General features: G+C 43.6%; 1 protein-coding gene across 1 annotated transcript in view; it reads left to right on the top strand.

Annotated features, from left to right (window-relative positions):
- The first annotated feature begins 707 nt into the window (after nt 1–707).
- Nucleotides 708–12,068, top strand: part of CLIC5 (chloride intracellular channel 5) — a 148,696-nt gene continuing 137,335 nt past the window's right edge. Inside the window, exon 1 of the mRNA XM_045842969.1 lies at nt 708–1,312. Within this exon, the coding sequence (XP_045698925.1) occupies nt 749–1,312 (564 nt within the window). The 5' untranslated portion in view covers nt 708–748. The remainder of the gene's footprint in view (nt 1,313–12,068) is intronic.

Below are 12,068 nucleotides of genomic sequence, written 5' to 3'. Positions count from 1 at the left end.
TGAGAACAGAGAATGTATCTTGTAACTCACTCGTTTTGTGCTCAGTTCAATATCCTGTTTATAAAAAATCTTAGCGATTGTTTCTTGACTGTGGTGAACACCCAGATAAGAAGAAAAAATAAAACTCAGCTGTAAATCTTGGAGTCCTTCATTTTTGGCGGCTGGCATTGATGTGCCCATAGACCAGAGCATTATCATTTTTTCCTTCTGCCACTTAATCACCTAGTGCTGTTTCCTGAAAAGAAATGCAAATAGAGTTCATTACCTAACCAGAGTACATACGACTCATTTATCACTGGGTATCAATACTGAATTGTTTTGTGTAATGCATTCGACTGTAAAGAGATGTCACCATCGTGAAGAACTGCACTGCAGGGGCTTCTTGACCGCTGTCAACACAGCAGGGCAATTAGAAGAGGGAGCTCCATTTAGTGACAAATAGTTAAGTGTTCAGAATTTTCTGTGTGGACTGGGAAGAAACTCAATTCTGCCTCTAGTCAGTGCAAAGAACCTCGGAGTTACTGGCAATGAGGAAAACCCCAGAGTCTGGTTGAAAATACCCTGAGGAATGAAGGAGTTAACTGAGTGTGTAAGCTTTATCTGGTGGCCAATGAACTTGTGGCTTGCTGATTAAAGTCTCTGGTAAATGATTGTTAGAGACCTGTCATTGATAGCTGTTGCTAGTTTCTGCGTTTCAAAAGCCTGCTGATTCTTCTGCAAGCATCCTCTGTCCCTTTACTCACTTCAGATGTACTCAGGTCTGCTTGCAAAGGGATCTATCAGGTACGCAAACATGAATGATGAAGACTACAGCACCCCTTATGACACAATCCAAAAAGAGAGGGTGTATGAGGTTCCAGACGGGCCAGCGGAAAATGAAGGTGCCCTTTATAATAACATTCAAGGAGACTTGAGGTCAGAAAGTGATTTATATGCCACTGAGCTGGGAACTGATGGATATGACTCTATATCAGTTTATGCTGTTAGGAAGGAGGAGAACAGCTTGGCCTTTTCCCAACCAGAAGACAGAGGCTACCTCCTACCAGATGAGGTATGTCCTGAGGCCCAGGATCCTCTACAAGCTGAGCCCCAGGAAAGCAGGGACATCATGATGGAAGAAACTCAGGACCAGGGGACGAGCCCAGAAGAGCCACAGGAGAATAGAGGCGTGATGGAGGAGAACCTGCCTTCTCTTTCAAGCTTCGCCGTCCAGGAGAGCAGTGAAGATTTCCCCACCTGCTATTCTGCGGCTGATGATTTGGAAGAAAACAAATCAGCTTCCATGAACCCTGACATCACCCTCTTCGTGAAGGTAAGGGCTGCCTCTGGCAGGCACACTGGCACATGCAGGTGGCATGATTGATATTTCATTTTGCTCTGAGTGACCAGGGAAAGATGCATGGTGTCAGGGTCCTCAGATCTCAGTCTGTGTTCAAGAGTAGGACTGACCCAATCAGCCATTCCAGGCTTCATCCAGGATGGCTCAGAGCTGCGGCACCTGGAAAGTGCATTTCAAGTGTGTGTCCAATTATTGACTGCTATGTCCCAGTGGCAAAGCATTTTTTAAGAGTTCACTTACGAGTGAGCAGAGATTGCTGCTTCAATCCTTACCTTGTCACAGATGTTAAGTACATTTTCTTGTCTGGTAAATTTCCTTCATCAGCGTGATTTTTAAAACCAAAACCAAGGCTTGTGAGAGGAAGTCAAATCTATAGTCAGGTGCTGGAAATTCCATCTTAACATTTCTCAGGTCTTAGACACTTCAGGCAAATGGTCAATAAATGCTACCTCTGGCACCATGCTTGCCCTTTTGGTACCAATATAACTAAAATATCTGATGAAGTACACTAATTTCAGTAGTAGTAAGACATTAACTGTCAGTGTTAATGTTTAATGCTTATGATGTTTAGGCAAAGACATTTGGCGATCTTTGTATGTAATAAAGATTATGGCTATGAATATTATTAAAACATTTCAGGACTGAAAAAAATCATACTAATTAACCAAGATGGCAGAACATTTTTCCCAACATTTACCCCCCACGGTATTCACATTTACATGTTTTTAAATATGAACACAACCTATCAGTAATACTGCTATTTTTGCTAAGAAAAATGATTCCTCTACAACCTACAAAACTCCAGTTCACACTCATTTCTCCCTTTCCTGGGTTCTAAAAACTACTCTAGTGAAATACACTTTATTTACTGATTTAATACATTGTTTTCTACCCTGTACTTTTCCCAGGCGGTTTTGTGTGTACATTGTGTCTCCTCTATTCCACCACAAGGTCTTCTTAAAGAGCAACTAGCAGAGTGTGTGTTCCGTACTTGGGTACCCAGTAAAGCTTGCCAGTATATGCTGAGCATTTGGGGGGTGGTGAAAGGTAGGGCCCTTGTTCTCCAGAACAAGGTGCCGGAGACAGGCCCGTGCGTGGCTGATGGGGGTGAGCAGAGGAGTGAGCAGAGTGCTGTGGGTGATCCGGGAGAGAGGGCCTTGGGGCGAGTGCATTCCAGCCGCCTTCCAGCCTTCATGCCACAGCACCGCTGTGTTAATTTCTAAGAAAACCCTGTTTTTAAAGTGAGGGCCAAGTATGTTTTTCCTCAGGACAGAAGTATCCATGCAACAACAGCCAATCATCATCATTACTGGCACCAAGACAATGATTTATAAATTTGGCAAAGTGTTGATTTCACCAGAGATTAGACTATCAGTGGTGTTGAACCAAACAGAAGTTGGCAGGGGAAAGAGGTACTGGCATCTAATCTCCTTCAGTACCGGCAACAGGAAAAACTGCAGGACAGTGCCACATGAGTCCTAAACTACTTGTAAACCGTTGTACTATAAAGCAAATACTGCATTTAACTAACTTTTTAAGCTGACATTCTTTTTAGTACAATTATGTCAATGAAGATGTTATAGAGTGTACCATAGATCTCAGGCCCTACGTGTGGTCTCCTTTCTAAGACTAGTCAGCAGAGCTCAGTCAGAAGAGGGACAGTTAGACTCTCTGCTTTTTTAAGCGCCACCCTCATCCCCTCTGCAGATCTTTAGGACGTCGAATGGAAATATAATATATGAAAATGGGTGAAACAGGCTATTCTTCTCGCACGGGAGTGGAGGGCCTGGGCGTAACCTGCTCAGGCTCCTCCTCCCTCCAGCAACTCAGAGCAGGTGTAGGGACCCCCAGATATGATGGGGCTCAGGTGTGCTCCCCATCTTTCTATGGGGATTTATTGCCGCACAGTCCAGGGGTTCCCTCTCCTGGGCTGCTTCAGTGTAGACTGGGCTGTGTGCACACTACGCTCACTTGGGTACATTCCCACCTGTTTTAGACCAGTTATGCAGGTTGTAACTCTATGTCCAACCGACATTTTACTGAGGTTCATTCATTTCAAGGTGTTGGCCAATTAATGAAAATACACCCTCTATTTATTCATTCAGCAGATAGTTATTGTGTCAGGGCCAGGGTTTCCACCATGAAGAAAATAAAGTCCGGGCTCCCATGCATTTTGTGTTCTAGTGGCAGAGACACGTGATGGATAAATAAATGAGTAAATATAAAACACATCCAATGGAAACAGTGCTGTGAAGAAACATAAAACAGAATAATATGTGGACTTATTCACCATGACTGCCATTAACAGATTACCACAAACTCAGCAATTTGAAACAACACAACTCAATCTCTTTCAGGACTGGAGGTCAGAGATCTGGAATGGGTTTCATGGAGCTAAAATCTAGGTGTCGGCAGGGCTGTGTTCCTTCTGGAGGCTCCAGAGGAGAATCTGCTTCCTTCCCTCCTCTAGCATCTAGGGGCTGCCTACTCCTCACTCATGCTCACATCACATCACCTTTCCAGCCCCGGCTTTCCTCTTTACTCTGCCTTCTGCCAGCCTGACTGTCCTGGGTCCCTCTTTTAGAAGCAGTCTGGTGGTTAGTTTGGGCTCACCAGGATAACCTTCCCATTGTGAGAGGACTTCCCATTGTGAAAAGTCCTTTCTACCACAAAAAGTAACATTCATGGATTGCGAGAACTAGGGCATGGGTGCATTTGGGAGCCATCATTTCTCTTCCCACAGTGGGACTGAGTGATGGTGAGAGAGGGGATGAGAAGGCAGTGCAGCTGGACTGGGGTGAGGGAGGGAGGTGAGGTGGTGGCGGATGAGGCTGGAGAGGTGGAGGTGGGCACAGTTCACACTGGGTCTCATGGGCCAAAAGTGAAAGTGGAAGAACTTTCACTTTTGATCTGAGTGGCATGTAAAGTCATCAGAGGATTTTGGGAGGAACGTTCTAGCCATCTTTTTTGGTAACAGAGAAAGGGTAGAAACAAGGAGAACAGTTTGAAGGCAATTGAAAAACTAGGCAAGAGTTGATGGGGAATTGGCCTGTGGTGATAGCAATGGAGATAGTGTGAAGTAAGATTGAGATTATTTTGAAGACAGAGCCCAGAGGTTTTGTGATGGATTAATGTGGGATATAATGAAAGAAAAGAGCCAAGATTCACTCTAGGGGTTTTAATCAGAGCTACTGAGTTGGGGGAGGTGCTTTTCTCATTTCAACTATGGACCCCTTGTCCAGGAACTTACGACAGAGAAAATGTGCTCATACATTCATTCATGCACCTTCTGTTCTTCCTCCCTCCCTCCTTCCCTCCTTCCCCTCCTTCTTTCCTCCCATTCTCCTTTCCATCCATCCAACATTTACAACTTACTACATGACAGGTGCTGGGTCAGAGATGAACGCCACACATCTTAGGTCCAACTCCCCTACAAGGAAGACAGAGAAACACAATTTTTGAAGAAAAGAGGAAAGAAATCATAATAATAGGATCTCATTGGCTGAGATCCAGCAAAAAAACAGGTCTCTAGTGAAAATATCCAACCATGTCGTAAAGCAACCAGGAGGAGTTGATTCAGAATTTGCCATGTAGGATTATGACATTTGTGCTGCTGCTTTCTGCTAAAACTGAGGGACCCACAGACATTTTTCTCCTTGTGGTTGTGTGTGTACATATGAGAGTGAGAGAAAAAAAGAGAGAAAGGGGAAGAGAGGAGAGGAAAGTAGGGGAGGGGGAGGAGAGGAGGAGGGGAGGGGAGGGGAGAGGAGCAGTTTGGTATTTCATTTACTGCAAAGGAACACAGTGTTGTGCTGAGGGTTACTTCGAAGACCAACGGCACAGATGAACACTGTCAGCCGTGCACCTGGCTGATGTCGTTGACTAGGGAGGCAGTGTATGCTGCAGAGCAGGCTTCGAGGTGGGGCTGCGTGAGTTTGAGCTCTGGCTTAGCAAATTAATTTCTGTTAAATTGTATAGCTTCTCTGAGCCTCAGTTTCTTCTTTGGTAAAATGAATGTTGTAATGATATGTTCCTCCAGAGTTATCATGAAGATGAAATAAAATAATTCATGTAAATTGTTTAGTATAGTAACTGATATATAGGAAATGCTCAGTTTATAGGAGCCTACATTATTATTACTGATGGTGATGAATTCGAACCATACATGAAGTAATATTTTTATTTGAAGCACATTCAATAATTGTTAGTAGACATTCAATAAATGCTCCATTACGGATCCAATTGGATCAGGACTAGAATTGATCCTAATATGAGCAGTGGTCAGAAAATTCTAACACAACTCTGTCAATAATTTGCTATGAAGCACTCCTGGACCTAAGCTTCCTCATTTCTGAAATTCAATCCCTTCCAACTTCTATAATCTTTGATTTCTTTGAAATGCAACCTTTTCCGACTCTTACAGTCTTTCATTTTATCTAGTCTCCCAGGTACAGCACCACCTGTTATCCACCCTGGGGAACTGCTCAAGAACAATTATGAGCTCTAGGTTTGGTGGGAAGGGCCGCTGTGAGACCCACACTCCTTTCCACCATCAGCTCACAGGAAGCCTGCCCATTGGGAAGCATTTGCAAAGCTTGTCTCTAAGTAGACACTCATGGGGTCCCTCGTAGGGCTGCCAGGGTTCTGCACTGGTCAAATTCAAGGGGCATTGTTCACAGAAAATGTAAATGGTGCCCCCCTTCTGAAGTCGGACAAATAGCAGCCCTGGTTAATGTTTCTTAGCCTCGTAGCCTGGAATCTTTGTTCTACAGGGTGAATCCCTATAGTTTAGCTCAGCATAGTGGAAGGTGTCACAGAATAGTCAGTAATTATTATAGATACAGCACAGGAGCCTGATGCTGTTCCAGGGCTCATGGTATCCAAAACAGGGTATTCAACATAATGCATGGGATATTAGAGTGTTATAATTAGAAGTTTAAAATTAAGCAACATTTCACCCTGGCCGAGTGGCTCAGTTGGTTGGAGTGTCATCCTATATACTAGAAGGCTGTGGGTTTGATTCTTAGTCAGGGCACATAACTAGGTTGTGGATTCAATCCCCAGTTGGGACACGTGTGGGAGTCAACAGAACAATGTTTCTCTCTCACATGGATACTCCTCTCTCCCCCGCCCCTCCTCCTCTCTCTCTAAAGTCAATAAATATATCTTCAGGCAAGGATTTTAAAAATTAACCAATATTTCTATTTGATTTTATCAAGTCCTCTTAAGTGTTAATATTTTATATTTTTCAGAATGTGCAGTGTATTCTTATAGTAGCATATTAATATAATCTGTAAACGTATATATATATATATATATATATATATATATATATAGTGAGTAAATGCATCATTTTTTTATCGACAGGGCTGTTCCATTTTTAAAAAGAAACCTTACTGACTCAGAGGCTTCTGTGTCACCATCTGTGGGACTGGGGCTTTTTCCTTGACCGAGATCTGATGAGGACAGGTCCCCTCACCCCCCAGGTATATCCTGGGAATTGTCATAAGCAGCACATGTAGTCCATTTGCCTTGGAGATGAACAAAAATTCATCGTAGCAGGGAGAAACTATACCATCCCACTGAGGAAATGAGGGGAAGTGAAGCTGGATTTGGATGTTGAGATGTGATCCAGTTGAGGAGCCAGTGGGATATCCAGGCAGGAAGCGCAGCCTAAGCAAAAGCACAGTAAACACACACTTGTTAGCACTGGGTCTTCTTGACTGCAGTGCAGAGAAGATCCACGTGGGTGCAGAGCAGACGGCGAGGTGGGAGACCTAAGAGGGCAGTCTTTCATGGCAAACTGGGGACTTGAATTTAATCCTGATGAGTATTGAATGCTTTAGAAAAGGAGATCATGAACAGAGCAAGGTGTAAGGGGATGGATAAGGAAATTAAAAAGCCTTTGCATCTACCCTGTAGAGCAGGACCAAGCAGACATCCAGCAAACTTCATCTCTAAGATTAACCCAAGTATTTAGATATAAATACATTGTATATAAAAAGAATATGTATCTTAGAGCTATTCTTTCATTGAACTAACTCTCTGGATATGTCCAAATATTTAAATCTTTGGCTTCATACAGACAAATTTCTGGAAAAAGTTAGCAAGTATCATATTGATTTGTATATTATATACACAAGGCCCAGCACAAATGATGTCCCTTTTTTATTACAAAATCATAAGCATGGAATTCTGTTACATAACAACATCACACTCAAACATAGCATTTGACATTTTAGGTGAAATGTTCAAATTAAAACTATAATTTTTTACACCTGTGTTATTACCCTACCGACCACACTCAAGCAGGCCTTGCTTCTGCCAGACCCTGTATGTGTATCTAGTTAGTTATATTGGGAGTTACATGGATTCAGCACAAAGTTTTGACTGAGGTTGTTTCAGCATAGTTTCCAATAACAAAGTGTTTGTGTGGCCTGGCTTGGCCTGGCCGGACCATGCAAGCGTTGCACAGTCAGATGTCTGGAAATAGCTGGAGTCCTGCAAGTCTCTTCCTGCTCCACGTGTCCCTAGGAACACTCTGCCCAAACGTCAGTGATAAGGACGTATCAAAGTATGTCCTTGGAAACATTTGTGAGCAGATGCAAGTCCATGCCTGTTGCATGTGCCCAGTTGTCCTTTCCCAGGACCAAGGGAATACATAGAATTGGAACAAGAACAGGTTGGAACAAAGATCTCTACACTTGTCATAATTTCTTTTTTTAATTAGGGTGTTGTGAACACCATCAAGTCCAAAGTCTACTCAAAACTATTTTCAAGGCTCCTGTATGAACAGTTGACTCTGTGAATCAGGGCTGTCGATTAAAGAAGCCACAGAATTGTAAAGCTATGACAAAAAAAGTGAAAACAGAGGAAGAGAGGAACTTGCCCAAGGCTGCCTGTGACTGAGGAGCAAGCCAGGACTTCAGCTTCTCAATCCAGGGCACTTTTGTAAATGAATATATGGGCATCCCTAGCCTGGTGTGCTGGATGTTCATGACTATGCAAAACTCTATGCAAAATTTTTGTGGAGAATGATCTCAGGAAGGTCTGTGAACCCTCAGTGTTACCTATTTCTGTGACGTGTTCCACTTTCCCTACCTGGGTACTCATGCCTTGCAGGTACATCTGTATCAATTTCATGACTCTGGGCCTTTGCTCAAATGGTTGCTTTTCAGTTACCCTGGGATAACCCACTGTTCTTTCAGACCCACCTCGTCAGGAAGCCCTTCCCGGCCCCTCCAGCCTGGGCTAGGCTGACTCTCCTCTGAGCCCATGAATTGCCCTTATCTCAGTGTATCAGTTTGCTAGGACTCCCATAAAGAAGTACCACAGACCTCATGGCTCAACCAATAGAAATTTTTTCTCTCAATTCTGGAGGCTAGAAGTCCACAATCAAGCTGTTGGCAGAGCTGGTTTCTTTTGAGGCCTCTCTCTCTAGTTTATAGATGGCTATCTTCTCCAGTGTCTCCACATGGTCCTTCATCTGTGTGTGTTGTGTCGTAGTCTTACAAGGACATTCTAGAGTACTAGGGATTATGATTCAACATAGGAATATTGGGAAACACAATTAAGCCCATAACACTTAATGTTATAATTACCTCTTAGTGTCTTTATTGCTCTCTAGTTATGAACTCTTGAAGGAGGGTTTGCATTTTATCCATTCTCACGTTTTGGGTCGATGGCCACTTAAGTGAGGATTGAATGGTGGAGGAGGGAATAAGTTACCTCACAGTCCTTGGGGCATTGAGGGAGCGGGGAGGCTTGCCCCCTGGCCTGCAGCAGTAATGAGAATGCTGCTCCAGGTCCCCTGCATTAGCTTCATAGGGCTGTTGTAACAAATTACCATAAAATTTATGGCTAAAACAACAGAAATGTATTCTCTCACAGTTCCAGAAGCCAGAAGTCTGAAGTCGAGGTTCTGGTAGAGTCACACTCCCTCTGATAGCTCTAGGGGAGATGTCCTTGCCTTTTCCAGCCTCTGTGGCTCCTGGCATTCCTTGGCTGGGGCGCATCCCTCCACTCTTTTCCTCCCTTATCACAAAGCCCTCCTTCTTGTGTCTCAGCATCTGGTTTTTCTTCTCTTCCCTTGTAAGGACTTGTCAATGTATTTACGGCCCACCCTAACACAGGGTAATTTAATTCACCTACAAAGAACATTAAAAAAAATAAAGTCACTCTTACAGGCTCTGGTTGGACATACCTTTGGGGCAGATTGAGTTGAGTTGAAGCATGGGAACCTCTAGACATGGACAGCCACTCCTGGATCCATATTTCCCACCAAGTGAAAGGGATCTGTGAGAATTCAGTGGAGTGTTTGCATCTTCATCTCATTAGTCCTTGGGCATTTGTGAGAATGCCAGGCATGTTCTTGGCATCATCCTGAAGTTGAGCAGAAAGCCAGTATTCTCAGTGCTTAATTTGATTTGTTGAGCTGTGAAGGGACACTCCAGTCAAAGGACTTGAGGGTTCACCCAGCAGTCAGTCGGTGTGGAACAGTGCAAGGAGCAGCCTGTGGTAATAATGTCGCCACAGCTAAATCAATGTGTCCTGTTCCCAGGCCTGCCTCTGTGTCTCTGCATCAGTATAATTGTCCAAATACTACTCTGTCAGTAGACATAGACGGTAAACCAAACACAGTGACCAGGAGAAAGTGAGGGAAGAGAACATCAACTGACTGGGTTGAGGCTGCCAATGAGAACACCGGGGAAGGGCAACAATGTTAGAATAGTGAATGACGTGATGGGTCATTTTCTGGACTCCCATTTTCAAAGGATAAGTCACCAGAATGTTAACTCCATGAGGGAAGGGGACACACATTGCTTATCTCTGCAACAGTGTCCTGTGGGGCAGCTCTGTGAGGGAAGGGACCATGTGTTGCTTATCTCTTCAGTGCAGTGTCCTGTGGGGCACTGGGCTTGTCTATGAATGTTGTTCAAAGTGAACCAAACTCTCAGATAATTTTCACTCACCTACTGGAGTAAAGACCATCCCTTGAAAGAAAATTGCAAATCAGACACTTAATTCCCCTGCGTTAAGCCTTGCCCATCGCCAATGTCATCAGGTTCACCCTTGAATATCATGTGCAAGCCCTTCCATCCTGTCCCTAGCAACCGAGAGCCTCTCTGCTCCCATCTGCCACCACTCCCTGCCTTACTCACTGTGCTCTGGGAATGCTGAGCTTCCCACAAATGGGACGCTGTTCTGCCTCATCCGGCATTGTCCGTGGCGATCCCTTTGCCTACAGCATCTCCTCCCCATCATCATCAGACCAACTCCTCCCTTTCTCCCTGGACTTCTGTTCCCTGTGAAACCATCTCTGAACCCCCTCAGAATGTAGTTTTGAGTGATATTACTTTAGTGCTTCCCTCCATCTCAGGGCTTGTCACCTAGCATTACAACCATCCAAGTAAGGGTATGTGACCACCCTGTTCCTTGTACAAACTTCCACAAGGAAGCTCTCTCTAGCCACATCTTGTCTACCTGTGTGTGTACACCCACTGTCAGCACAGAGCCTGGCCCATAGTTGGGGCTCATACATATTTGTTGAATTTAATTAAACTGATCTGGTAATGGGAAGAACAGTTCTTTTTTGAAGGGAAAACTCGTTAGTGGTATATGGAAAAATTGGTCAGTGTTCAAACAAAGGCCCTTATGTCCTTGTATTCACTTGTATTTGCCTTTGAGGTGGGACTGGGTAGATGGTGGGTCCCAATACAAGCCAGCTGGTGGGAAGACATAGGAGAAAAAGAGAAGGGGAAATTACTGAACGTTTACTTTGAACCATGCTCTGGGTTAGGTCACCTGCCTTATTGGTATTATCTCTGTAATAAACTGAAGAGCTAAGTCCCCATCTGGATTCTGACACTGACTAACCATGAAACTTTGGGGAAGTCACTGCACTGTCTGGGCATTACATTTCTCACCTGTAGAGGAATAAAAACAAACGGTTTGGATGAGGTGAGCCCAAGAGTCTGCTATGTAACCTGCTATGTATAGAAGCTTTTCTCCTGCACAGTAAATAGTCCCCCTTCCACGAGGATTCCCTCTTCCCTCACATCTTAAATTTATGTTCTTCTCATGTTCTCTGAAGTATATAGTGAATATACTATTAGGCAGCTCTGTGATTTTTAAAATAGGGTAAGAAGGAAATTTTGAATAACAAAAGTAGAGAGACCCACACAGAAATAGGATTGCAAGGGTATCCGTTGTCTTTTCTCCCCACTTTGAACAGGTTGATTGATTGTCTTCATGGTTCAAAATTGGAAAGGTGCAAGAGCTAGAGTCTCTCCCCTCACTGCAGTCCCTCCGACAACTCATTTTCATTTTCTGAGGCGATTCCTTCTAGAATTGTTATGCATGTTCTTCCTGAAATGTCTTTTGCCCATTCTGGCAAATATATATATGCTCATATGTTTGAAATTGACTAGTTTTTCCCCTTTTATTTAATACAGATGACCTTATACCATATATCCTATTATGCCCTCATTTTTCAGGGGATCAATTTTATTGGGACATAATTTACATACATTAAAATTCAGCACTTTTAAGTGTACAGTTCAATGAGTTTTGAACAAATGTGTATGGTCATGTAACAACCATCACAACCATAATGTAGAATATTTCCGTGAAAAAATTCCCTCTTGGCCTGTCTCCATGAGTCCACTTCCAGCAACCCCTGACTCCTAGAAACCAAGGGTCTTCTTTCTATCATGCCAGTTTTGCCTTT

Source organism: Phyllostomus hastatus, unplaced genomic scaffold (genome assembly GCF_019186645.2).
Source record: "Phyllostomus hastatus isolate PE091 unplaced genomic scaffold, TTU_PhHast_1.1 phas_contig_40, whole genome shotgun sequence".
In the NCBI taxonomy this organism is placed as follows: domain Eukaryota; kingdom Metazoa; phylum Chordata; class Mammalia; order Chiroptera; family Phyllostomidae; genus Phyllostomus; species Phyllostomus hastatus.
The sequence above is the reverse complement of the archived record's forward strand: the minus strand, read 5'-3'. Positions and strand labels throughout refer to the sequence as shown.